General features: G+C 41.4%; 1 protein-coding gene and 8 non-coding genes across 9 annotated transcripts; 7 read left to right on the top strand and 2 right to left on the bottom strand.

Moving 5' to 3' along the window:
• Positions 1-5622: 5622 nt before the first annotated feature.
• On the bottom strand, positions 5623-5695 carry TRNAK-UUU (transfer RNA lysine (anticodon UUU)). Its single transcript has one exon. It is a non-coding gene; the product is annotated as a tRNA-Lys (tRNA).
• An 835-nt stretch (positions 5696-6530) lies between these two features.
• On the top strand, positions 6531-6602 carry TRNAA-CGC (transfer RNA alanine (anticodon CGC)). The gene has a single exon. It is a non-coding gene; the product is annotated as a tRNA-Ala (tRNA).
• Positions 6603-7077: 475 nt separating this feature from the next.
• On the top strand, positions 7078-7151 carry TRNAI-AAU (transfer RNA isoleucine (anticodon AAU)). The gene has a single exon. It is a non-coding gene; the product is annotated as a tRNA-Ile (tRNA).
• A 1129-nt stretch (positions 7152-8280) lies between these two features.
• On the top strand, positions 8281-8352 carry TRNAP-AGG (transfer RNA proline (anticodon AGG)). Its single transcript has one exon. It is a non-coding gene; the product is annotated as a tRNA-Pro (tRNA).
• Positions 8353-9695: 1343 nt separating this feature from the next.
• Positions 9696-9768, top strand: TRNAK-CUU (transfer RNA lysine (anticodon CUU)). The gene has a single exon. It is a non-coding gene; the product is annotated as a tRNA-Lys (tRNA).
• A 5708-nt stretch (positions 9769-15476) lies between these two features.
• On the top strand, positions 15477-15571 carry TRNAY-GUA (transfer RNA tyrosine (anticodon GUA)). The gene is made up of 2 exons: positions 15477-15513; positions 15536-15571. It is a non-coding gene; the product is annotated as a tRNA-Tyr (tRNA).
• Positions 15572-16983: 1412 nt separating this feature from the next.
• On the bottom strand, positions 16984-17056 carry TRNAA-AGC (transfer RNA alanine (anticodon AGC)). Its single transcript has one exon. It is a non-coding gene; the product is annotated as a tRNA-Ala (tRNA).
• Positions 17057-20384: 3328 nt separating this feature from the next.
• On the top strand, positions 20385-20472 carry TRNAY-GUA (transfer RNA tyrosine (anticodon GUA)). Its single transcript is given in 2 exon segments — positions 20385-20421; positions 20437-20472. It is a non-coding gene; the product is annotated as a tRNA-Tyr (tRNA).
• A 1621-nt stretch (positions 20473-22093) lies between these two features.
• On the top strand, positions 22094-26519 carry ABT1 (activator of basal transcription 1). The gene is made up of 3 exons (XM_030849676.3): positions 22094-22381; positions 23066-23271; positions 23428-26519. Exons 1-3 carry the CDS (start codon positions 22141-22143, stop codon positions 23806-23808), a joined length of 828 nt encoding a protein of 275 aa, XP_030705536.1. The 5' UTR covers positions 22094-22140; the 3' UTR covers positions 23809-26519.
• The last annotated feature ends 1378 nt before the right edge of the window (positions 26520-27897 follow it).

Genomic DNA, 27897 nt, shown 5'->3' with positions numbered 1-27897 from the left:
CCGGCCCGGCTGGAGGCTGGGACCATGAAGTTCTTTCCCTGGGTTGCTCCTCAGACCCTTCGCAGACCTTGCTCGGGCTTCCGGTCCCGGTCTCCAACCCCGAGTCCCTCTCAGTGAAGTCTGGGCCAAGGTCATTGCCAGCACCCGGCGGTCGCTGCGGGCGCGGGGCTTCTTAACCTTTTCGGTGCCTGGGAGCCCTCTGGTTTCGTGACGAAGCCAATGGAGCCCTTCTCAAATTATATTTTAAAAAGCATTAAAATAGGATAACAAAGAAAACCAATTATACTACAGAAACAGTTATCAATTAAAATAATTTGCGGTATAGTAACACGTGTGCTTCTTCATTAATATATTAAATATTAAACATCAAGACCCGTCTTATAACTACTGTAACTTCGAAACAGTTAAGTATGAGATATTTGTAACATACCTCATATCTCAAATATGGGGTATGAAAATGTAACTTTTCTTAGTGACAAAGCCGCAGGTACTTATCTTCTGACTGTAATTTGTTGCCAACATTCATCCGTGAAGGACATGCTAAATTTCAGTTAGAGGTTAGAGATATTAAAGATGTAATTTCTTTTTCCTATCCAAGTTCACCAGTCCCCAAGTTAAGAAAACCTCCAAAAGTGCTTAACACAGTGCCTGGCACAAAGTCCCCTCTTAACATGTAGATATTAGTAATTTTATTATAACTTTTCTCGCATCTGTTCAAATTTCTTTTAGGTGACCGTGATGAAGTTAATCAAATGAAATCTTGAAGGAGCACAAAGATAAATCGAGTTCAACCCATTAATTCAGTCTTTTTTTTTAAATTATTTTTTATTGAGGTATAACTGACATATAATATTGTATTAGTTTCAGATGTACAACATAATGATTCGATGTTTGTATACATTGTGAAATGATCACTACAATAAATCTAGTTAACATCCATCACCTTACATAGTTACAAAAATTTATTTTTCTTATGACAACTTTTAAGATTTACTTTCTTAGCAACTTTCAAAGATGTAATGCAGCATTATTAACTATATTAACTTCAGTTAATAACATATAACATATATAACTAAATATATGTTATATATGGGTTACATATATATAACATTCTGTTTATATATATATATATATATTCAGTTATTTATATGTGAGTTCTAAAAGAGTGCTGTCTGCACACTCCTGCTGAGGTATAAAGGAAAGGAAAATGTGAATTTGGTGGTTGTAGGGAGTGGGGGGTTGGCAACTCGAAGAGAAAGAGAGGATGACATGTTTTTAAGGATTAATTCCTTGATTTATCCAGCAAATATTTTTAGAGCTTCAATTATGTGCCAAGACTACAAGGCAGGCCCAAGGGCCTTGCCTTCACCAGAGAGCAATGATACTCAGCTCCTGGAGACAGAGAAAAAGCTCTCCCATCTGAAGGAAGTGTAGAAAAAAGCAAAAGTGAACAGCTCCAAAGTTTGACTCCATCGTTTCTAAACCATCCATCCTTGCAAGGAAAGACTCAAAGGCCGCTTTGCCCAAAGGATTTAACTCTAGGCATGACCTTTGATAAGAAGACCTAGAAAGTGCCCATATCCTTCCACAACCCTGCAGCCACAGGTTAAGTTGAGGTAAGATGCAGCATAAGAACAAAGAAGTAGGTTGTGGGGAGAAATAACACCAGAGGCAAAGCAGTTCAGAAAGGTCTTTCTCTTACAAAGGAGTTCAGATTTTATCCTGCTGATCTTGAAAGTTTTAGCCCTGGGGAAAAGCCAGATCAGATTTGCATTTTACAAAAACCTCTGTGTCCTTGGCTTTTGTATGGTTGAATTAGAAGGAGGATATTGGAAGTGGAGGTTTCCCGCCTGTAAAGTATACTGCTTTATTCAGGCCTAAAAAAAGGACTTTCAGGAGGATGAGGCAGAACACATGCCTCCCTTGCTAAAAAAGATAGTTATAAGACAATTGCCATACTCCTCACACGAGATGGCAAGAACTTGAATTTGGGTGGTATGTTGGGAGCCGAAATGGAAAATTTTTCACAAAATTCCCTGCATCCTCCCTCTTAAGTATTTAAAAGGTAGACTTATTTAGGGATTGGATATGAAAGAGTGAGGTAAGGGAGGGAAAGGAGTCTGAGAAGGGACCCTAATTCCTAGCTTTGGCATTTATGTGGACAATTGTAAAACTAACTGAGATAAGGAATATACGAGAGAGAAGAGGAGAGGGGAGAGACTGATGAGTGTAAAGAAATGTGAAAGTTCTGAAATTTACCCAACTTGCGAGCTCAGCTTGTTAAGTTAGCCTGGCACACACAGTTTCATGGATGCTGGTTCAACTCACGAGACTCCTGGGTCAGAGACAATGCACAGTTTATGATTCCAGGAATAACAATAACCAGATTATCAGCATATTTTCTCTGATTCCCCGCCTCCAATTTCCAGAGGGCAACACATGACATCTGTTCATTCAGTGGATTGTGTTACAGGACGGAAACCCTAAACCTGGGGATCCCAATTCTTTAATAATGAGCAGTAAACATGCCTGCCTGTTGCTCTGGAGAGAAACATTATCTCTGTCTTCCAACGGTGTTTGCTATATAAGCATCCTTGAAAACATAACCCAGAACAAAGGACAGTCAGTGCCCCACTAGCAATACATGCAGAAATGTGAGCGATCCATGATGAATTATCTCCTAACAATGAGTTGTTTTCACTAGCTGAGTTTTGTTTTTTAAACAAAGTCTTCCACGACTAGATGAGTTGGGTGGAGGGTACATGAGATTTCAAAAGTGAAAAAGAGTGAGGCCAGTTTACCTTAACAGACCAGAAGCTCCAAAGAACCTCCACAGAACTGTTGATATCTAATTAGTTATTTGTATGCTTTTTCTGTTTTTTTTTTAATATATATATATTTTAATAAACAGTAGAAAAGAAGTGTGGTTGACAGTGTAGCTTGGGAATCTGAAGGTTTATCTAAAGTCACCTGCCTAATAAAAGGGTAAATGACCCATGGAATCTTCTAGTAGCTTTTCCCTCTAGGCACTACCTCAAGGTACCTAGGCTTCTTGAATGGAGGATGCAGGTTTTGATTGGTAAAGCAAATTATTAGAATTAGTTGAGTTTTTTTTAATTTGTTTTTAAATGGAGGTATAGTTGACTTACAATAGTATGTAAGTTTCAGGTGTACAACATAGTGATTCATAATTTTTAAAGATGATACTCCATTTATAGTTATTATAAAACATTGGTTATATTCCCTGTGCTGTACAATATATCCTTGTAGCTCATTTATTTTATACGTAGTAGTTTGCACCTCTTAATCCCCTACCCAGAACTCATTGATTTTAAGTGTTTGAAGATATCCAGGCTAATGGGGACAGGTTTAGAGATCGAGAGAATAGTGTAGGATGGGGATATAATTTATCTGTTAATTTAATCCAGTGCCATTTTAAACTACCTACTATATAAGCTGCTTGACTCCTGGAATTGGAGTAACATTCTTGGCAAGTTTTGTCAGTCAGCCAATCGCATCCAGGTTGCACACAGATAACAATCAGTTGTTGTTGGCGCACAGATAACAGTCAGCTCAGGAAGGCTGGTGTTTCAGCCCACTAAGATCCAAGCTGCAAAATGTAAAAGCTCAAATGATTGTCTTCTCTTTCTATCTCAAACCTCCCCCAAAGGCTGCGAATAGAATCTTTTGACTCTCAGCTAAGTATACATACTGACATATAGGTAAGTCCTTCGTCTTCTCAAGAAGTGTAGCAGCTCAACATTTATGATCTTACTGCTTGGCACACTCTCTGAGACCAGGTCGGAATCATCTGGAATTATTCAATTTTGTGATCACCCCCCCTCACTGCTTATTTTAAAAATGTTGTGAGAAAGAGGAAAGTTTAATTAAAGTTCGAGGAAGTTTCTTTTCTTTTCAAAAAGCTCGGAGCATTGTAAAAAACAAAACGAAACAAACACTTGTGGGGTCACAGCCCCAATGGGCTTCCTTACAGACAGAAAAATCTTTCATCTACAGGTGTGTGGCCTTCTCAAAGTTATAAGGTGACAAACGCTGAAAGAAAAGATTTCTTGTGTGACTCTAACAGCAATAATAACAATGATCACATTGGGTTACTTCTTCTGCAGTATTTTCTTGCTGCAAAATGCTACACTACCTGAGGATTGGCCTCGAGGCTGTCACGTTATGAGGCTCATATGCTGCCTACCATGCCAACAAGGCAAATGACAGGAGTGTTCTGTTATTCTTTCCTAGAGGTTTTAAAACTTGTTTGATAATTTTTAATAGCAAAGTAAAATCTTATTTGTCTGTTATCTGCTGGATCCATTGGGATGAAATTTCTGCTTTGGGGAGTTACCAAACGAGGTCTCAATCAAGGGCTGCTAAGTTATGCTGCTTTAGTAATTCCTAGCAGGGCAGAGATGGTGTTGGTGCCCCTGTGCTCAGGTGACTTGAGGCTTTGGGTCCTCTAGAAGAGTGAACTTGGATTTAGAGGAAAAGGTGGTATAGGCAGGTTACTCAGCATGTAATGGGGAAGAATAATTTACTTTAACCTTTGTATTTTATTGCTTTTGCTACAAGTTAGTCACTAAAGGGATGTTGCCTATAAGCTTAGCTTATACATTATGGCTCATCTCTGAGAACCCTTCCTCCCATGTAATGAGCGTTAAGCTAAAATACCTTTGTTTAGCTCACAGGAAACCTCCTGACCAGGCCCACCTGTGAATGGCTGCAGGAAGGAAGAAATTAACGCATCCTAGAACCAGGACTTTGCTCCCTCCCCTTTTAGTGTAAAAGAAGCCTGAATTCTAACTCAGGGAGATGGTCCTTTGGGACACTAGTCCACCATCTTCTCCTTCTGCTGGCTTTCTGAATAATGTCGCTATTCCTTGCCCCAGCAACTCGTTTCTCAATTTATTGGCCTGTGATTCTGCTAGCGGTCTGAGCTTGGACTCGGCAACAAGCACAGCACCCATTGTTCTGTACTATGTGTTACGTTTCATCTTTATGATCACCCTACAGCCCAGTGTTTCTCAGTGAGGGAGATATAAAATGAATTTAAGCATGGGTATCACCCAGCATTTTTGAGAATAACATGGAATCTGAAATAGAATGCAACGCATGTGGTAAGTGGTAATTCAGGCAACTTTTGTTCCTGTTACACATGTGTGTGTGGGTCCAGATGTAAACTAAACTACAAACTGGTCATGGCCAGTGGAAAGCACTGCCCCTAGGCCACGAATTCTGAGTATGGTGCCACCTCCTCTATCCAGTTTACCTGGGCATCCCCAGAGCTGAGCTCTGAGAGGAGCACACCAGTGTAGAGAAGAGCGAGCAGTTCTGCACATTGGCTGCTTTTCAAGAAAGAGTTTGGCCTTTGATAATTTGTTACCATTGTTAATGAAACTTTTACTCGAGCTCTAGATGAAATGTTTTGTGCTGTGGCTTCCGGCTAAAAGGCCCTTCTATTTTCTGAAAAGGTCCTAGGTTGTGATAACTATGCCATGCTCAGGGTCCCCTCTTTTCTTCTTTAGGGAAATCGGCTTGTGATTTGAGTTTACCTTCCTTTCTGTTACTATTCTTTAGAGATGAATATATAGGAATAGGAAAAGAAAACGACAACGCCCAAACAGGGACTTGAACCCTGGACCCTCAGATTAAAAGTCTGATGCTCTGCCAACTGAGCTATCCGGGCTCACACAAGAAAAAAAAAACGCCTTCCACATCAACTATAGTCAATTTATGCATACATTCAGAAGAACGATTTTAGGCATTTCGCCTGTGATTCCGGTTCAGAGCTGGCTATTCAGAAAATGCTTGGCATAGAAACTCAGCCACAGTGAAGGTCTTTAAGGCCGCGATAAAACCATATTACATTAATTATAATGTCTCCCCAAATTGTATCTTTCTCGCTCACTCTAGTTTAGATATATACTATATGTATATAAACACTGTATCTCTATGTAGCATATAGAGATATATTCTATAGTACCATATAGAATTCAGTGCAGTCAAAAACTGCAGGTTGGCCTTTAGTTCCTAGGCTTCCCAGAGAAACAAGTCAAATATTCTACATTTGGGCCCAAACACTTTCAAAAGGAAGCCAATCCAATGCTGATGCTTTTAAGGGATAATTAAATCACCTTTCGGCCGCTCTTTGGATACCTGAATATAGGTCTAGGGACTGAGGGAGCGATTTGATTTCGTGCTGGGTCTCAGCTGTCTTTGGAGAGGGGAAAAAAAGGAAAAAGAAAAAAGGAAAGAAGCTTTTAAAGGAGAGTCCCACTCTCTTTTTTCTCGTCAGATTTCGTTCCGTCTCTAAGTTAAGTGCTTGACAAGGGTCCAATGACTGGAAGGCTTTCTCCACTCGAAATGCCCATGAACGTTGCCCCATTAACCATTTCAAGATTTTGCTGAATAAGCAAAGGAAAATTTAATTTAAGCATTCAGAAAGTCTTAGAGTTGCAGAGGGGGAAAAAAATTCAGATTCAAAGAATTGGGAAGTGCTACAAAGGCGTTTTCTGCAGGATGGGGATGTAGCTCAGTGGTAGAGCGCATGCTTCGCATGTATGAGGCCCCGGGTTCGATCCCCGGCATCTCCAGGTCCTTTTATCTACATAATTAGAAATTGCCCTTTAAAAACATCAATGCTTACTTTGTATCCTCCTCCAATTTTCTCGGTACTCTTTTAGCCACGGCGTATAGAACTGTATACGTAGAGAAGGAAACAGGATACCTTTGAAGTTTTTTAGGATATCTGTAATGAATGAAATTGAAAACGCAGAAAAGCACACCCAATGGACAGATGTCCGAAGAGGAGCAACTTGGAAACTTGCCCAGGATCCATTAGTGAACGGCTAACTGTGGTAACGGGCCTGAAAACACTCAAAGGGGAGGAGGAGGTATTGTTGCTGAGTCATGGTACTGAAAAGTAGGACAAATGTTGGGAAAAGGACGAAGGCTTGTTTGGTGTAGGCGAATCCAGCAGCTCAGATACACAATACTGTTCCTATTATCAAAACATCAAGAACGAGAAAAGTTTCTTGTAAAGGCTTCCAAAGACGTGGAAAAACGGGTGGCCGGTTAGCTCAGTTGGTTAGAGCGTGGTGCTAATAACGCCAAGGTCGCGGGTTCGATCCCCGTACGGGCCACAGTCTCCTTTTAACCACCACTGTGATTTAACCGTGAAATGGTTTTGATTACTTTCCAGCCAAACTGTCCAACGACTGTCCTACGAGACAACCTGCGGTATCTCCACAAGAGACATTTTGTCACAAGTCCAAACCATCCTAGGGAGTCCAGAGCACACGTCTTTGAGCAAGACAGATTGCTCAAAATTTTGTCCAAGAGAAGCAGAAAAGCAGCAAGACACCTTAGGAGTTATTAAGTTCATTAGAAGGAAAAACTGTCACCAGTTTGTTTAGTGGCCAAACACTGCCCTCGAAATAGTCTGAAAACATACTGAGATGCGGGGCAAGTGTGAAAAGGCAGTGTTCATGATCTCCGATTGCTCAGTTGAGGATTTCTATTCGGTTAGATCATCCCTCACATGAAGGGAGGACTCCCATATTGGGAAAAGTGTTTTCTTGTTACTTTGATTTTTTTAGGTAAGAAAGGACTAAGCCCTTTTCCAGAATCTACTTTGCCGTCTGTCACCAACCAGTTGGTCCACGTTGACCCACACCAGCAGACCCTCTGTTTCGTCCACTTCTCGATGTTACGCCTCTTGAATCAGTCTCATTTTCCATCAAAACCGACTTTCTGAACACTAATTATGTATCCCCTTGTTCCTTGTACAACGAATTTTCTTTATTCATTCACGACCTCAGAACTTTATATCCCGTTGAATGAATTTTCACTATTTTCCGTGGAAAATACTGAGATCAAGCCAAGAGGAGTTAGGGAGCTTGTCAAAAATACAGCTTATTGGGCCTCACCCCCAGGGACTTTGACTCAGTAGATTTGAGGAAGACTACAGGTTTCTTTATTTTAAATAAACGCCACCGTTGTTTCTTACAAAGGGTGGATTAGCGATCTCTGAGAAATAAGGCTTTATACAGACCAATCTTCGAAGGATTCTGTTGCGGGGAAATCCAGGAAACTTCTGAGCCAAGTCGATCTGGTTTTAAAACTAGGAAGGGAGGGTAGCAGGGAGACAGAAACAAAGAGAAACAGAGACGGAAAAAAATGTTATATATCCAAGTAGGAAAGAAAAACGGAGAAGTAAATATTTAGGAGAAGTAAATATTTAATCTGTTTAGAAAAATCATTTTTGCAAGTGGCTCGTTGGTCTAGGGGTATGATTCTCGCTTAGGGTGCGAGAGGTCCCGGGTTCAAATCCCGGACGAGCCCAAGTTTTGCGGCCTACACCCGCTATTGAATTTTTTATTAAACTCACTCAAAAGAAATTGGTACATCTGCTGTTAAATTAAACTGCTATATTTTCATGTAGAAATATGTAGGCTGTATATGCACTTGATTCCAATAAGTAACTAGGTAACTCTTCTAGTTAAGAGAGACAAGTACTTTTCAGTTTTGGCTCTTACTCAGTTTTGCATCAGCTCTAAACTGACTCTTGCAAAGGCCAAGGTTTCTGGTTATTCTAGAAAATCGACTCCACGGTTGTGGTCATATGAAATGTATAGGAAACAACATTGTAAAGCAACTATACTCCAATAAAAGTTAATTTAAAAAAATCCAGGTAATAAACATTATATTTTTAAAATTAAAAAAATAGTATAGGAAGACGATGGTCATATCTCAATTCAATGTCACCCATCATTCATTCATCACATCAAAGAAATGGGTTCAAATGGAAAAATCAAATATTGACCTATAGAGTTGGGGTGCTGGAAACCTTTGTACAAGTTATTTCGGCTTTCCTCGTTGCGTATTCTTTCATCATTCAGGAATAGGGGCTCTGCTTCATTATTGAGAAGGGGCACTTTTTCTCTTTTCCCGGAGCATACTGTTGGTACACTCTTTAAACAGATATTTGTTTAGCATCTATTATAATCAATGAGCTTTTGCAGTCTGTGGTAAACAAAATACACAAAAATCACTGGATCCTATATTCCAGTGGTTGTCAAATATTTTATATTAAAACGCAGTTGCAACACCCCTTCCCGCCTCCCTTTTTTGTGTGTGCAAGCCCTGATTGTGGAGAAGGACAACAAATGAACAAGAACTAGCGGCCTGAAAAGGAGGGAGAAAACCGCAGGGAATTCCTTTAGGACCACATTTACACAGCGTGGCAAGAGGGGCCAGAGTTGACAGGTGATAGAAACAGGAGAGGAATGTCTCAGTGGGTTACGGAGAAGGCCCAGTGCAATGTTTTGGTTCGAGGACCTGACCTTTGGGACTGAGCTTGGAGCCACATTGGCAACCAGGCCTGGAGCTATGGGAATGCCAGAGCTGGGCTCACCCTTAGAGCGTTCAGAGATTCCGACTCTTGGATTCCGGAAGGATCTTGTGGTCTATCAAGACATGTGGGTGAGAATGAGGCGAAGAGGGAAGATGTAGTGAAAGCGAATGGAATGCATGCCAATAATTTCAGACAATGCTTACATTCTTTGCGTTTCACGTCATCTTATATAACAAAAACAGTCAAAATATCTAGAATCCTATTAATCCCTGTCAGTCCAGGAAGAATTTTATAGTCTCTTAATTCACTGAAGAAAGTTCGTGTACGGAGTGCCCGGCTAGCTCAGTCGGTAGAGCATGAGACTCTTAATCTCAGGGTCGTGGGTTCGAGCCCCACGTTGGGCGAGTAATCTCTGTACCTTTTGCTCGCAGCTACATTTCTGCACCTTCCTCTAATCTCCAAAACAAAGTGCCTCACCGTTGTCAAACGAGAAATTTTAGAAAGTATTGAATTGCGGAATCCCGGTGACCAGCTGTGGTTTACAGGCTCTGTTGAACTATTCCGGCCAGCTCTATGACTCCGGCAGCGTTAAGCCTCATCGACCCCTGGCGGCAACGCACTTCTCTGGCTTATTAGAGCTTTTGTTTGGGTAACTAGAGATAACATGGTCTCTGGTAGGGCATTTAGGCTCCTGGGATGATTCTGAAGCACTATCCCCACCGAAAAGGGTTTAGGATGCAGGGATGTTGGAAAACGTAGTATGAAGGTGGAGACGATCCAAACAAAGGAAACAGTTTGATGGGCAGAGGCTCAGAAGCAGCAATGTCCATGGAGAGTTTTGAGAATGGTGACAACTTTCTGGCCCAAGCAAGTGTCATTATGTAATAACGGGAGACAGATTTTCTATTACCACTACCTCATACACCCTTTCAGTTCCTGATCAACTACACCTAAACAGCACAATGGACCTCCTTTTAGATAGTGCTGTTTCCAACCTTTCTTCCCTTCCTTCGGCAAGTAAAAGAACCAACCAACCCACAACAGGTTGCAACTGCCTGCAAAATAAAATCTAAAGACTTAAGCCTGGTTTTTATAGTCCAAATTGCATTTCTACCATTCTCTCTTGAATGGGAGTGTGAAGGATATAGTCAAGAATAACTTTAAAGTCAGAATACCAGCTTTATAAATTTATACTAAGAAAAAAAACTAAGTGGCCCAGTGTGTTTTTATTGGCCCTCAAATTTGGGAAGGCAAAATTCATACGAAAGGTTGCCTAGTGTATAATCAGAGCAAAACGAGTTAGATGTTAAAAATATTTATGTTGCTTTGAAAACCTGATAATGCTGTCTACACCCATTGAGACCAAGAGCCCCAGAACTATCAATATTGTATTGAAAGAATGCCCACTTCTGAGCATGCTGGAGACAGGACAACTTACCACTCTCCATCCTCCCCCATCCAAAGCTTCCTTTTTTCTTTACTCAGGAACCTGAATATTGTTAATATATCCCTTGCTCCATGTGATGTTATATTCCGTTTTAAAACTATTCCGTATTTTACCTATTTAGATGAATAGCACCTATGGTTGGGCACATGGAATCACATGTTTTAAACTAGGTAGACTCCCTACAATTTGGAAGTATTGTCAGTATATACACGATGAAACCGAGAATCATGAGTCAACTTAAAATGGATGGACAAGAAACAACTTTCCTAGAAGAGTACACTGAGCCTTGACTGTTTTCCAGGTCTCAAGACATCTTTCAAATTAATTGATGAACGTATTTTTATTAAGCGCCTTTTCCCTGTTGGATACTTAAAATGAAAACATGCATATAACATGGGCCGTGCCTTCAAGAAGGCTATCATTTACTTACTGGGTGAATGTAACTGACTCAAGTGAAAATTAAATTCTCAGTTGTATTTTAACTGTCTAGCATTAGGAAATGAAGGTGCTCGGAGTGACTGTTTTAAAAAATAGGTGATGGTGACAGAAACGGAGTTAAGAAATTACCAGCGTTTATCCAGTAAAATCAAGGGAACAGAGGCCCTGTATCGGACTCATATGAATATTCTACTTACTAGAGAGAACAATCATAGAAGATTTACAGACTCCATGTTGTGGGTATTAAGCCCTAAGTCTTATTGTAAAGCCTGGACTCTTGATCACCCAGCAGCATCAACTTAATGTTTCGGTTTCCTGGTATGATGAAAACTATAAAGGGATGTCCTAGATAGAGGAACAAGTATTGCTGGTGTTAATAAGCCACATGTCCTGTTGTCAATTAACTTAATGGATTTCTTGTTTATAAACATTTTTTGAGTTGCTTGGAACAGACTGCTTTTTCCCATTCTTATGGCCCTTTGGCTATATTGTTAAAATTGAGTTGACATACTTAAAAATTGCATTTCTGAACTCAAGGCCTGTGCCAACATCTCCAAGGCCAAGGCCATCCTGAGCTTGGTCCTGAGCACAAGCTAACCTAACTCCTTAGACATAACACTTCAACTGCAAAGGAGTCCTTGACTAAAGGTGGTTAAAAAGGGCACAGGTTGGGGGCTGGTATCTTAGTCTGCTTGGGCTACCAGAACAAAATACCACAGACTGGGTGGCTTAAACTGAAAAATTTTTATTTTCTTGCAGTTCTAGAGGCTGAAGAATCCATGATTAAGGCACTAACTGATTCAATTTCTGGTGAGAGCTCTCTTCTTGGCTTGTAGAGGGCTGCATTCTTGCCACGTCCTCAGTGGAAGAAAGAGGGAGTGAGCTTCCAGATGTCTTTTCTTTTAAGAACACCAATCCAACCTTAATTACTTCCTTATTCCAAATACTGCCACACTGTGGGGTGGGTGTTAAGGTTTCAACATATATGTTTGGGGGGGACAATATTCAGTCTACAGTAGGGGGGACAAAAAAAGCAAATCACACTATGACATTTTGGAATTCAGGAATTTGACACACAGTAACCTCTCACATATTTGTTGAAAGAATAACTTTAGTTGCATTGCCTTTAGGATACTTAATCTTTTATATAGATAACATTGTTTAATAAATCTTATCAAATTAACTAAAAAAAAACGTAGTGGCTTTTCCTTAGGACAGATAATCTGAAAGCAGAGTCCACAGACTCTCTATTCATAACTAGAGCTTGACTGATACTGGCCTGAGCCAGATATGAAAGAAAAGCCAGAGGTCAGTAATTTGGAGGCTGCCTACAAGAACATGTTAGCCTACAGTTAGGTCTGAACTTGGGAGGACAGTCTCTGGAAGAAAAGCAAAGGCAGACACAACTACAATTTTGTGAATACAAAGGTCTGTTCAGAGAAGGTTATCAACAGCAAATTGTATAGTCAGGTGTGCTTCAGGAAGTCTTGGTAGTTGAGAAGAGTAAACAAGAGACAGAAGTCAGGGCCTTAATCCTGTTCCAGAGCGGACTTGGAAAGCTGGGGTCATAGGTAAAGGGAAAAGGAAGTATTCTACACAAGAGTATTATCTGCACCAGCAGCCCAAGGTGACAATAGCTCAGGCATTCCAGAAACAAGCCAGTATTATTTTTTGAACATGAAATAAAAATATATGTATGCCAGAACATATTTTCATAATCATCTGGATTCCAGAGTTCAGAGTCCTAGGACTTTTTCTAAAAGATAAATGTTTACATCAGCAGAATACACTTTTATTATATAGTATGGTCTAAACTACCAACAAGAGAGGTCCCACTAACTTAACTACCAAGCGTTTTGAGTCAGAGCCTTCAAAGCTGAAAATCTTTACCTCCATGATTGACTCAAACTTACTGTTTGAGCTTTTCAATTTGACACCTTTTGGGGACAGAGTTTATCTGATTTGCCTCTGTGTGTTCCCAGCACTTAGCATGGTGACTGGAATAGTCAGTGCTCAATGCATATTTGTGAATATTAAAGGTCACTGTTGTGTATACGTTACCGAGCTCAAGTTCGCATGACAGGTCAATAAATTGAGAGACAAGTTTTGGGGGCACGGAATAGTGACTTTATTCGGAAAGCCAGGCGTCAGATAACATGGTGATCTAGCGTCCCGGAGAACCATCTTATCAGGGGCTGGACGCTAGTTTCTTTTATAGAACAGAGAGAGGGAGGGGAATGAGGAAGTAAAGTAAAAAGGCTTTAAGTCTTACAAAAGACCTCCCGGTTTTGGCCCATCCTCGGGGAGGGGATGCGTTAATTTCTGCTTTTCTGCAGCCATTCACAGGTGGGCAGGGGCAGAGTGTTTCCCTGTGGGCTTAACAAAGGCACTTTAATTTAACATTCAGGCAGAGAGGCAGGGTTCCCGGAGGCAGGCCATTATGTATGCCTAGAGCTATAGACCGAACAAAAGCAAAGGTCCGGCAGACCGAGAAGATGGAAGACAAACGTCCTCAAGAACCATCTTGCCTGGCTTTGGATGCTAGTTTCTTTTATGGAAAAAAGAGGGGGAGGTGAGGAGATAAAGTAAAAAAGGCGATAAGTTGTTGCAAATATTTCCTGGTTCTGGCCAGACTCGGGAGGGGATATGTTAATTTCTTCTTTCCTGCAGCCATTCACAGGGAGGCTAGGTCAGGATGTTTCCCTGGGAGCTAAGCAAAGGTATTTTTAGCTTAACCCCTCAGGCATGGGAGGCAGGGTTCATTGAGACGGGCCATTATGTATACTTTAAGCCTTAGGCAACGTCCCTCTAGTGATTAATTTATAGCAAAACTAATAGAATGCAAAGGTTAAAGAAAAAAAACCATATCCAGTATAGAGTCATATTTGTTCTTCCCTATTGTGGGATTCGAAATTCATCTCCCACCTGCATCTAAGAATACCGAGGAAGGCGAAAAAGAAAGGAACACCAAAACTTTCCTGCTTCTTATATTTTCACAGTTATATTTTATTGTGTAAATATATGGAAAAGAAGGCTAGATATATATGGAAGAACCAGACGTGATTCTTGACCTACGAGAATTCAAGTTATTCACATACACACACACTCCTCAGAATCCCTCAAATCTGCTTGTTCTTTTCTCAAGGCTCCTTAAGGCCTGTCTAGCTTTCTGTCTGTCCGAATCTTCTATAATGTGGAGTGGGAGAAAAGGAAGGAAGGAATGGATCCTTTTTGTAAAAGCGTATTTTTACAAAATGGATAGTACTAAATACATTTATGAAATAGGATAACTTATTCAGTCAATTGGGGTTGGGGAGGAGATAAAATTTTATATTTAATTTATTCAGACTAGCCCCCTCAAAACAGATGTTTCATGAAGACTTGAGGAGCTAAATGGCTAAATTAAGTGATTAGCAACTTGCTTTTAATTCCAATTCAGAAAAAAAAAAAAATCTTGAGCCATAGAGGAGTGAACACTGGTCTCAATGTTCCACTTGCACAAGGGGGAATCGTTTGTCCTATGTGTATGGCTCCACTGTATGACAATGTAATGATTTTTAGTGGAACGTGAAGAACAAAGATTCCTGATGTCTGTTGCCACCTCAAGTGGATTTCACTTACATGAGAGTAATAGCCATTCTGAGCTTCAGACTGTCACAGAAAATTAGACTAGGCTCACACTTTGTAAAATTAGTGTTTGAATGACATTACTTTCTACCTTGTTAAGCTAATTTAAAAAATATTTTAGCTTCCCATCGACAGGTTTTTTCTGAGTTTAGAATTAGTGTGTTCGTCCGGTTTATCTACAGGGACTAAATGTCAATTAAGAACGTCTTAGTATGGTTTTGAAGAGTTTAACCCTGTGCTTGTTTTCTTCCTCCTCCTTCTGTTAATTATCTGTTAAAATTGCAGATTAAAGTACTTCAAATTCTATCTAAGATTGGTTATTTAAATTCATTCATCACAGTAAAAGACACTCATTGCTAAATTTTTGTCAGTTCCTCATACCTCATTATTTTATTTTCTTCTTGCAAACCAGTGGGTGCTAGCGTTTTCTCCTTGGTCCAGGGCAGTGGTCCTGTGAAGGAGTGCTGGGTTACAAAAAAACGTGGAGGCCACTAGAGCAGACCTAATCAACAGCACTAGTGAGTAAAACAATAAGCACCAATGGCTCTCCAACCTCGTGCAGAGATGGCATGCTCTGCGGGGAAAACGGTTACTGTGATTCCTTCGATAGCTCAGTTGGTAGAGCGGAGGACTGTAGCGAGTATATTCCTTAACCAGGCATCCTTAGGTCGCTGGTTCGAATCCGGCTCGAAGGAGTTCACGTTTTGCGTCTGCTTTTTTCACCCTCACCCTTAAAAAGGTTTATCTCAGCTATATATATCCTTGCTGTGCATCTTTTTAAGAGTAATCTCAGTGTGCAACGAATCTAATTTGTTTAATTATTATTCTCCGTAATAATTACTAATACGCGATCAAACTTCAGGCTCATAGTTCATAAAGGGCCCGTGCCGCAAAAAAGTCCCGAGCCCCAACCAGGCGGATCAGAGGTGGGCCCTCTAAGCAAGGGATCCGGTGACAAGTCTCCGCCACCCTACCCGGCATCCCAAGACTAGGGGAGGGGCGGCCTGCTAGGAACATAGCTGACCAAAGGTTAGTAACTGGTTGGGCACGGGCGCCCTCTCGTGGTATTAGAGTGCTGAGTCTCTCCGAAGGTTTTTTTTGTTTGTTTTTTTTCCCAGGTGGACGCTCAACTACTGGCAGTCGCCCACAGACCCTGGGGCACTACTCCCACTTCTCCGTTTAATTATGTAAAAGTGGTTCTCAACCCTGGCGCAGAAAAGTGGGTGGCTGTCAGAATCACCTGGGACTATTTTACAAAGCGCCTTTAGTTGCGGCACTTTGAAGGTGGGACCCAGGCATTGGTAGTTTTAACAGCTCCCAGGTAATTTTAATGTGTTTTAAGGTTTGAGAACCACTGCAGAAGAGAAAAATTTTAGAATTAAAAATAATAGACAAGGGGAAAATTGATAGAATTTTCTACCCACTTTGGTCTAAACTGGTAGCTCCCTTGCTCTTCGAAAGCGACTCGAGGGCAAAAGAGTAAACAAGAAAAATTGTCCAATTTTCAAAGAGAACATGGGCCTTGGTTGCAAATTTTATTAGATAGTCCTGGACTGAGCGTCTCATCAACGCACCATAGATTCCAACCCAAACAAGTTCTCCACTGCAATTTCCCTCCCATAATTGGACCATATTCTGCAATATTCCAGTATCAATTGGCAGTAGCGGCCCCACCACCCCGTAGAAACAGCCAGATGACTCCAAAAGAGGACGAGTGAATGTAAAAAAACCAAATCTCAAACATACCTACATATTTTTGGCTCTTCAAAATTTCATTAAGAAATAGAAATTATTTGTTCCAGTTGTAAGAACTTGAGGTGGCCCTCAATAGGTCATACATGTGGGAAATAGATTCTGAGGATAAAAATGTAATATTAATGCATAAATAATTGAAGTGTAGATTTGTAAATCCACCTGGCAGAGACCGATATTCAAATCTTTGAAAGGCGAGAGAAATCTCAAAGAATCCAACCTTCCCTATCCTGTCACTGGAGAGAAGGGAGAGGCTATCAATTAGGAATTGGGCCCTTATGTGGTAACGTTGGAGCAAGGTGTTTATTTACAGAAGCATGGAAATAAAGGCCAAAGAGTAGGCGGAACATAAAGCTGGAGAATGCGGGCATCGATCCCGCTACCTCTCGCATGCTAAGCGAGCGCTCTACCACTTGAGCTAATTCCCCTCACTACTAGACACTTCTGCCTCCCATACTTTAATATCCGAATGTAATTCAGAACTCGTGGCCACCTTGGTACCTAGTTGGCGTTAGACAATAGGACAAAGTACGGGTTATCAAACAGCCCCTGGGGCGCCACCTATAATCTGTTCTACGGTACTGGATCCTGTTGAGAGAAGACTGCAGAGTGCAGGTGGACCAGGGCGTGGAATCCATAGAAACACCTGTCTTCGAAATTGGGCAAGAGTTTAACACTGGAATCATATCTACGGAAACCGGGGACCGGAAGGAAATTGTAGGTACATCCAGGAGGGCGAATCAAGTTTCTCAGGCAATGAGACTAGGCTTTTGGCCATCCCAATAGTTCCTGCCAATCCCCGCACTCCTAAATTTTCCACCAATTGATTCTGCTAGTACCAAAAACAGATTCTCCAGAGTTCCTACGAATGTCCCCTAATCTGCTTTCTGTCTGGCTTTTTTTATAGATAAAAATCACCGTCGGTGGACACAAGGTCACGAAGGGGTGTGCGTCCCAGTTATTTTCTCCCTTCATTCTGGCTTCGTAGTCCCGATTTCGATCAAGGGTGTACAAGTTATTTTTCTAAGGTAAACACTAATGGAAGTGAATATAATCATGGCTGCATGCTTAGATCTGGATTCCTTGCAAAAAACCGAAAGTAGTAGTTGCCTCTCTTTCTTCTGGGCCTGTGGAGTACTAGGTACCAGGTACTGTGCTTAGGTGCTCGGTACTTCACAGAGCTAGTTCTTCAGAGGAGAACTCTTGAGCATTGCCGGAGACCCATCACTTGCAGGAAAGCCATGTGAAGACCCTTCCCGTCAACTGGTTCTTTGTCTGAAATTCCATCATTAGAAACATTTTTTCTTTTTGGTTTAATGTTATTTTCTAGTCTCAATGAAATTGGGAAAAAGTGATGAAATGGAGATGAAACATTTTACTTAAGAAAGTGACTCTATGTCCCTATGCTGTGCAGGCACGCTGCGCAGGCCTTTCCAGGACCCTTTTAATGCCCTTAATGCTTGCTCTTCTCTTTTCTTTTTCATTGCAGTCAGGGCTGACAAATAAAGTGAATAACTTTCTGTGGGAAGAAATCCTCCACCTTCCTGCACCCCCTCCAATTGAGACAAAAGAGTTCAAAGCTCAGATGTTCTAAGTGGGTGTGTAGAAACCCACCATTCATCTCAAAACTTGGCTCAAGGTCAGCCTTGCCTTGATTCTCTCCACCATCTGGGTATTCTCTCCTCACTTCTCCTTGGACAGAATTTACCCAGCTACAGAAGTCAATTTGGCCTCCACTCATTTTTTTTCTCCATTTATTTTCCATGATTCTATTAGGGGTGCAAGTGTGGAACTGGAGTGAAAGAAAGTGGACTAATTCCATAGCTCAGATCCATGGATTAAGCTTTGGGATGACTGACTGTGAACTGAGAGCAACTGGGGGCTTTCAACCATGAGCTGGGAGTTCTAGTTTCCAATACATTGGATTAGGTATTAAAATTTCAACAGCTTAGCTTGCACAGAGGTAAAATGAAGATCAAAAATAATATCTTAAAATTCACATGGAAGTTTTCCCAGTTGTTAAACTACTGACTCAACTTTAAGCTCACTGTTCTGGACTGCATTGTGTTCTTCCAAAATCCAAATGTGACTGTATTCAAAATTGGAAAGTAATTAAGGTTAATGCAGTCCTTAGGGTGGGGTCCTGCTCCCATAGGATTACTATTCTCATAATGGGAAACACCAGAGAGTTCTCTCAAGTCAGGAAGAGAGCTCTCACTGGGAATTAAAAGGCTGTCATCTTGATCTTAGACATCCCAGCCTCCAGAACTGTGAGAAAATAAATTTCTGTTATTTAAGCCACCTAGTCCGTGGTATTTTGTCACATCAGCCAGGGCAGACTAAGACACTCATCCTTCTTTAATCTGCCTTGTGATAAAGGAGGTAAACCACACGGCTCCGTATTAGGCTTTGCCAAAAAGGAAGCTAGAGGAAGAATGCAAGGTTGGAGGAGGAAGAGGAAAGGTGGACTTGTCTTTTCTGTTTCTTTTTGGAGAGCTTCCTGTTCCTCTAAGTATCATCCCAGGAAGACTTCTGCATCCCAAGAGACGACAATTCTGTAGCATAAACTGAATCCAGCACCATGCTGAAATTTTACACTTGTTGGCATCTCCGCTATTTTCCACCTTGTATTCAAGGCACAGATAGGAGGACACTTGACAATGAAAGAGAAACTCCACGTCCTACAGTCTCTCTTCTCCCGCTGCTAATTCTCTATTAGGTCAGGAACACTGAAAGTTGCTAGATGATATTTTCTTGGTTTGTCATGGAAAGGGATTTAATTACTGAGTTCAATATCGACTACGTCCTCTCAGTGCCCCTAATAGAATGCATTGGCAATTGCCATTTGAAAAAATTTTTTGGAATTCTTTTTAATAATATCATTTTGTAGAAATAATAGTTTTGTATAAATTTGTAGAAATAAGCACAGATATTTTATAGAGAAATACACTTAATCTTTTCCTTAAGCCTATTTCCAAAGAAAGCCTTTTCTCTCCAGATAATTTAGTGTATTCTCCATTTGTGTATATTTCTGCTTTAGGCACAAGTGTAAGGCAATCTCTGTTGAACCTCGATGTTTGATGATTTTCTTTGAAAAAAGAATGTATTTGCATTTAAATTTTAGGGGTTTTTGTTTCACTTTAATTGCTCCACAAAAATTATGCAATATAATATGAACCACCCAAATTATTTATCCAAGTAAGAAAATTCACACACACACACACTCCACATATTTCATCATTAGAGCTATGAATACACACGATTTCCCATTAGATTTTCAGAAAGGAGAATCACAATGATACCAAAATGCACTGGATATGCTCTGTTCACAACTTTGGGATCCTCTTCAACCCAAATGTGTGTGTTTACGTAATTATATCATTTATCGAGCCAACCTAGACACTTTTGAGAGAAAAAGGAGAAAGTAATTATAGGGGACAGCAGGAAATCGGGCGTAATCCAGGGAATTCACCCTAGGTATACAATGCTTAGGGAGGAGGGCATGGGATACCGGTAGGGTTTTTGTTTTGAGATATACACAGAACAATATCCTAACGTCTTAAATGTACAACTCAATGGATCTTACATGTTTATTAAACCCAGGAAACCAACTACCCAGATCATGACATAGAACCCATTCAGTGCCTTAAAAGACTACTTAAATTTGATTATACTTTCAAAAGTGAATATGATCAAAGCGGAAACCATCTGGATAGACATTAGGATTGAGATTCTAAAATAAGGGCCATAAGTGGTCCTTCGATAGCTCAGTTGGTAGAGCGGAGGACTGTAGGTACAACACTTAGATATCCTCAGGTCGCTGGTTCGAATCCGGCTCGAAGGATGAGAATTTTGAAAATTGTAGACCGAAACAAATCAAACATACACATAGAGTGAGTGAACTCCTTCCGGTCCAAAAGAATAAACTGGATAGTAACTCCGCTTCAAGATAATAGCTCCCTCTTCAACCCATTTAGGAAAACCCTTTCATTTATGGCTCACTTCTGATTGAGAGAGGAGGCGCTAAGCTGATGAGACAGCAGGAGTGTCAAGAGTGATGGTCCTATCTGTATTGTATCCAAGGGCACAGGATAATGAATTAAAGCACAACTCTTTATTGTTCAAGGGCATTAATTTTTTAGTATACTCCTATAATCACTACCCATATCAGTTTTAGAATATTTCTAGCACCCTTCATGTTTGCTTCTACTTTTGAAATAAACTTATAGTCAAAACAAAACTACAGGATTGAGTAAAGATTATTTAAAGTATTCTAAGACTCCTTTCTTAAAGACCCTTCGATAGCTCAGTTGGTAGAACGGAGAACTGTAGGTGTTTCATCCTTAGGTCGCTGGTTCGAATCCGGCTCAGAGTATTCCATTTTTGAAAGGTTGTCATTGACACTGCAGGCCTGAACACGATAGAAAAATTGAACAGTGAACAGTTATTTGTGCTCAGATCTTGTAGGAATGAGTGTATAAACACACAAACGATCCTCAGGTACGCCTAAGAGCCTGTCAACAAAGGTTGCTTCAGCGAGACAGAAGGGGAGTCAGAGTGTCCTCTTGTGGTGACCATTTCTTCGGTACCTTTAATTCAAAATAACGAGTACGCCATTGAGGCATATTTTTGGGTGGCCTACCCTGGACCCCAACACTGTGAAAACAAGTCCTGGAGAGAATAAAGCTCGCGGTACAGGCAGTCGCCTAAATCAGGGCCAGGTATACATTTGACAATAGGTATTTGTAACATAAGTATAAATACGAATCCATGTATCAACACAAATGTAAAACAGGCGCCAAATAAGTTTTTAAAAGAAGTAATTGTCAAACATTAAAATTTTTTAGACATTTTATTCACAAAATCAAATTTTAAATTAATATTTTAAACTAAAATTTTTTAACTAAATGAAAAGGTCACAGAAGAAATTTTCAAAAATTAAATCTCAACTAAATTTCCAAAACTTATATTTGCAAAGTTAAATTACATTTTCAAAACTTAAAATATTCAAATCTCTAAGTTAAATTTTGAAAAATAATTAAAATTTCAAACTTAATTTAAAAATTGAAATTTAAGGAACCTTTAGAAGTTGAGCCATCCCCCAACCTTGAGTCTCACCCGAGTCCCTTGGGTAAAATGCTATTTTGACCGCTAGAACACAAAGAAACCTCCCTTCACTCCCAAAATAGTTCTCCAAAATTTCCGGAAGAGCCAGCTTCATCCCGTCCTTTTGCATCTCACCGAGGAGTGCTATAGGGTAAGTTATACTTGGAGCTCTACCTCTCCGGTTCTGCCTCATCAGCTCAACTTCTCTAACGCTTTGAATCTCCCGGCAGACCCGGGACCCACTTCCGCTCTCTCCTCTAGGCCTAGACTCGCGGACACCGCCCAATCTTGTCCTTTCCTTTGTCGTCACCCGGACCGACCCCGCCCCCTCGACACAGGCAGTCGCACAAGGTGTGCGTCAGAGGCGCGGCGCTTTACGGCTGCCCTGCTTTACCTACCCGCAAGCATGGAGGCAGAGAAATCCGAGAAGGGAGCCGCTGAGCTGGAACCTCTGGAAGGGAGTGATCAGAAATCAGAGGCAGAGGAGGAACAGGAGGAATCCGAAGGGGCGGCTGGCGGCAGCAAGAAACGGGTAGTGCCAGGTATTGTGTACCTGGGCCACATACCGCCCCGCTTTAGGCCTTTGCACGTACGGAACCTTCTCAGCGCCTACGGCGAGGTCGGGCGCGTTTTTTTCCAGCCGGAAGGTAAGTGCTCAGGCCTTGGCGGTGAGGGTAGGAGGGTGATGCTCGCTGGCAGTGAGCACGCAATGCATGTCCTGTTGCCTCAGGTTGCCCTGGTCCGAGGCGCTAACGGAGCCGGGGACCCGCGTCCGGCTTCTTTGGTAAATCGGTAGCGCGCATGTCTTTTAGGAGGCGGCGATGGGATGTGGATAGCGCAGTATATACCTCGCTGAGCCTTAGTTCTCGGATAGCTAATTTTTGGATTTTAACTTCGGCTCCACCCGCCCATCTTTCCTGAGCCGAATTTACCAGTTTGTTAAATGGGTACAGCCTGAATTAAAATCTCAGTGGTTTTCCCACAAAACTGAACGTATCTCTTTGTCATCGCGGCCCAGTTCTAGAGAAGGTTTATGATCGGCCGTCCCCAGCTCGCATACAGACAGACACTAATTGGAATTGGGGTTGGGGGCCTGTGCGGGTTTTAAAGAGAGCGTTTAGGGCAGACCTGATAAAGGAGTTAACATTTGAGGAAAGGATTGAGTTAGACAAGGGGAAAAGGGTGGACTTTGCAGTTATCCGCTTCCGGGCAAAGAAGTTGAGGTGGGACTCTGGCCTGAGGGAAGGTTTGGAGAATTCGGCGAATGGGAGGTGCTGTTGAGTGGGTGCTGTATTGGCCTCCTTGACCACTGCTCTGTCTTTGCTTCGCAGACGGGTTCGTGAGGCGCAAGAAGAAGGCAGCGGCAGCCCACGCTGCGGGAGGAAAAAAGCGGTCCAAGTACAGCAAGGACTACACCGAGGGCTGGGTGGAGTTCCGGGACAAGCGAGTAGCCAAGCGTGTGGCGGCCAGTCTTCACAACACGCCCATGGGCTCCCGCAGGCGCAGCCCCTTCCGTTATGACCTGTGGAACCTCAGGGTGAGGGGATCGGCTTGTCTGCCGCACCGCTCAGCCTTCCGTCTTCCCAGCCCCAGCCGGCGCACCCCTGTCACCTCTTGTTGGCCCCGGCCCCCCCATCTCCTCTCCATCCCAGATCTGCCCTCCTCAGATCTTTTCTTGTTTTCCCTTCCGCAGTACCTGCACCGTTTTACCTGGTCCCACCTCAGCGAGCATCTTGCTTTTGAGCGCCAGGTACGCAGGCAGCGCCTGAGGGCTGAGGTTGCCCAGGCCAAGCGTGAGACTGACTTCTATCTTCGAAGCGTGGAGCGCGGACAGCGTTTCCTTGCCGCTGATGGGGACTCTACCCGCCCGAACGTCTCCTGGGCCTTTGCCCAGCGTCCTACTGAACAGGAGCTGAGGGCCCGGAAGGCAGCTCGGCCAGGAGGACGTGAACGGGCTCGCCTGGCCAACGCTCAGGACCAGGCCCGCTCCAACAGAGGGCTTCTTGCCAAGATCTTTGGATCCCCCACCCCCTCAGCGAGCATGGAGGACTCCTCACTGGTTAGGAACTCTTGAGGGGCAGGGAGGCCCCTTCCACCTCCTAGCCCAGCCCAGCGTCCTATCTACCTGATAATGACTACCCAGGCAGACATTTTATTGTGTTTCTCAAACCAGGAGTGAGTGCTCAGACATAAAAGTTTTGAAGGCCTCTCCTTCCCCCTCCAATTCCTGTACATGCCTCGCTGAGGCACTTAATTCTTACTAGCATGATTATGACTACTGCACATGTCTGTTTTGCCTTGTTTGATTCTTGGCGACCTGCCTCCTGCCCACTGGGGCCCTCTAAAAATCCTGCTTTCTGGCCCCAGGAAGAGCCTTTACTTTGAACTAGACTGATAATGGCTAGTCCAGACAGCTGTTTACCCACCACATTACTGGGCATCAGCAACATCCTTTTAATTTAGAAAAGATTAATAAGGACAGGGCTTAATGGGTTAGAGTGGCTTGGGAGCCACCTTCCAAATGTATTTATAGAAAAGAAAAAAAATATATATATTTTATATGCCTTTATAGTTTATGGGGGGTGGGGATGGTCACTGGATAAGTTCCAACTTCTGTCTGTGTCCCATTCACTCACCTTCACTCCATCTCCTGGTCTCAGACCCTCCCACTCCCCCCGAATTCAACCTGGACCCTTTTCTATGTATCTAATCAATTTCTTAGGCCATGTTATTAATAGTTATCTAATGCAGCATTTACTAAGTCGCTGTATGAGGACACAGAGCGGACCCTTGGGCCTCGGACCGGTATTGGCAGCACAGCAGGAGGTAAGCGGTGGGCAAGAGAGCAAAGCTTCATCTGGCTCTGCCCATCACGCGCATTGCCGCTCCCCATCACGCGCATTGCCGCCTGAACCATTCCCGCACCCCACCTGGCCCCTGTCCGTGGGAAAATTGTCTTTCACGGAACCGGTCCCTGATGCCAAAAAGGTTGGGGACCGCTGTTACAGACCACTTAAAAAAAGATAAATGTTTAAGAACTAAATGCACAGAAGTACTACAGGCATCATGGTAGATGTGTATAAGGGGTAGAGTGGGGCCATGGGAAGACACGGGTGACTCCATCTGCATGTGTAGTCGGGGAGGTCTCCTGACTTCAAGAATGAGGAATATGTGGACTCTTATCGTCTATCTGGGCAGAGCCCAGACTCCTCTCTCAATTGTCCTGTTATTCCCGGCTGGAGTATCCGTCCACAAGGAAGGAACGAACTCAAACCGTTTGCCCTGGGGGCCCATCTGTCTCCTGCCTCAGGGTGACTAGACTCAAAATACCAAAAGAGAAAAATCTCTTTTTCTCAAGAAATTGGCCACAAGAGAAAGGGTTAACCTGTATTTGAAACAGCTTCCATGATGAATATTTTCTTTATCTAGAACCACAATAAGTTATAAATGTTAAATATCTGGGACAGTTACTTATTCACTGTCCACTCTGTGTGGTACCCTGGTAAACCAACATACACGATACGGTCAGGACTGGAAAAGGATGAGCAGAGACTTTGCAGTCAGGTGGCATTAATCACACTCAAGCTCCACCACTTACCAACGTGCATGTCCTCTGACAAGTTATTTCTACGTGCTTCATTTTATTTCCTTTACATAGTAGAAATAACTTTTTAAGTTGTGATTATTAAACAAGATATCAATGCAAACCACAGCATCTGGACAGGGCATCTGACTTCTCAAGAAACATAACCTATTATTAGGATTATATCCATAAATTTATCATATGTCAGTATGTAGTGAATTCTGTAACAGATGAAGAGAGTATTTTGAATGTCATTGCCTATATAGTAAAGTAAAATAACTAATATTCTGTTGTTTCCAAGAGATACTAACTTTTGCATTTATGTAATCTTATCTGTACACCAAACTTAGAGACTAAACAGGACTACTACTTATACAATTACATAGATGATGAACTTCCAGTTCAGAATAATTGGTAAATAACTGCATGTAATTTATACATCATGAAGAGATGATTTAATTGTGGATGAGGAAGTAAAAAAATCAAAATTATGATGTATTTCAGTCTGAAAGGGCAGTTCTTGAGATTTCCCTACCCAGAGGAGGATTTAACTGAAGCTTAAGTCCATTAGAAGGACCTAGCAGTTTTTTATTCACCATTGTATATTCTTTTTTTCTTAAAGAGGGCCCCTCAATGTCTCAGAAGTTTCAAGCCCAGCCAGAATTGGCCTATCCTTGCTCTCATCCCTTCATTGGTAGAAGGCCTATGCGATTCTATCATCCAGAGACTGTCTGCATCTCCTGCCTTAATGTTGGGCTGTGGCAAGTGACCCATCATTGCACTGTGGGTATCGTTTGCAAACAGTATCTTTTCTGTTTTCTCCTACTCTCGTCCTCCCTGCTCTGGAGATTCATGTCCACTCTAGACTGCCCTTCCTCCAAATTTTGTGGTGAAATTAGCATCTGTGTGTGTGGTTTGTGGGAGGAGACTATGAGGGCTATAATGTGCTTTGATCTAGTCTACTTGGACACTAGTACTAATTAAGAACACTGATCAAATCCATATTTAGCCTTTTGCTTTTTCTGGAATACACTAGGTTTTAGATCCAGAGCCTTCATGATAATAACGTGATGGTATATTTACTTTTAACCTAATAACACTTCAATTTTACTGTAGTATTTTATGCTGAATAAAATTCAAATGAAATCAACTGTGCAGATTATTTCAATAAAAATACACAAATTAATATGTCTTGATTAAATTAATTCAATCAGTATTCACTCAGTTAATACTTAATAAAACTTTTACCATGTTCAGAAAACTATTTTGGAAACATCAAATAATCAATATCCCTATTTACTAATGATGGCATTAGCTAACCATGAGTTTTACTTTTCAGATATCTATGCAAAATTATTTTCTAAGTAAGTTATTAGAAAAATAGACAAGTTTATAAAACTTGTGTTTTATAAGTGTTACCAAAAATACGGAGTTCTCATCTTAATACAATCAATGAAGATACAAATTTCAAATTCTTGGTTTTTATTAATCAGGGTATTTCAACTATCTCTAGAGTTGTCTGCTATTCTCCCATATTATCTGTTTTAACTTTAATTTTTAAAAAGGCTGTAATTAAAATGCACATTTTAAAATGGAAATTCTCATATCTTGTTCCCCACAGGTATACAGTTTTTAATAATTTGTTTATCTCACCCGCTGGTTACAGCCATAATAATACGCTTTTCCTCATGTCAGACTTGACATGAAAGTCACAAATTTATGTCTTTTACAACAAGTAACAGTTGTTGGCCAGGATGTGGAGAAAAGGGAACTCTCGTGCACTGTCGTTGGGATTGTCAGTTGGTGCAGGCACTATAGATAGCAGTATGGAAGTTCCTCAAAAAATTAAAAATAGAACTGCGATATGATCAGTCATATTCTATTACATTTGATTCTATTGATTTGAATCTAATCCAAAAAGTTATATGACCCCGATGTTCACTGCAGCATTATTTACAGTATCAAAGATATGGAAGCAACTGAAATGTCCATCCACAGATGACTGGATAAAGAAGATGTGGCATACATATGCAATGGAGTGTTAGCCTTAAAAAAAACCCCAAAACCTTGCCATTTGCAACAACATGGATGGATCTTGAGGGTAGTATGCTAAGTGAAATTAACAGTGAAAGACAAACATTGCACGCTTTCACTTACATATAGAATCTAGAAAACAAAACAAATTGAAAACAAACTCACAGATACAGAGAAAAAAAATGGATGGTTGCCAGATGGGAGGACGTGGGGACTGGGTGAAATAGGTGAAGGGGAATGAGGTAAAAACCTCCATTTACAAAATAAATAAGCCACGGGGATACAATATACAGCATAAGGAATATGGACAGTAATATTGTAATAACTCTGTATGTGGACAGATGGTTAGAGACATCTTGGTGATCGTTTCATAATGTATGCAAATGTCAAATCACTATGTAGTACACCTGAAACTAATAATATTGTATATCAACTATATTTCAATAGCCATTTCTTTATTCTGTCTTCTGAAAATATTTATAACCATAGTGTCCCTTAATTCTTTAACTGTACATCTCAATAATCATAAATGCTAATTTTGGTTTC

Source organism: Globicephala melas, chromosome 11, assembly GCF_963455315.2.
Source record: "Globicephala melas chromosome 11, mGloMel1.2, whole genome shotgun sequence".
NCBI lineage: Eukaryota > Metazoa > Chordata > Mammalia > Artiodactyla > Delphinidae > Globicephala > Globicephala melas.
Note: the sequence above shows the minus strand (reverse complement) of the source record. Positions and strands in the feature narration are given on the sequence as shown.

Bases quoted from the DNA above. Each gene is read 5' to 3' on its own strand.
- ABT1 (XM_030849676.3), top strand. From the start codon at position 22,141: ATGGAGGCAGAGAAATCCGAGAAGGGAGCCGCTGAGCTGGAACCTCTG. The intron at 22,382-23,065 runs GTAAGTGCTCAG...TTTGCTTCGCAG, and splicing joins CGTTTTTTTCCAGCCGGAAG to ACGGGTTCGTGAGGCGCAAG. The intron at 23,272-23,427 runs GTGAGGGGATCG...TCCCTTCCGCAG, and splicing joins ATGACCTGTGGAACCTCAGG to TACCTGCACCGTTTTACCTG.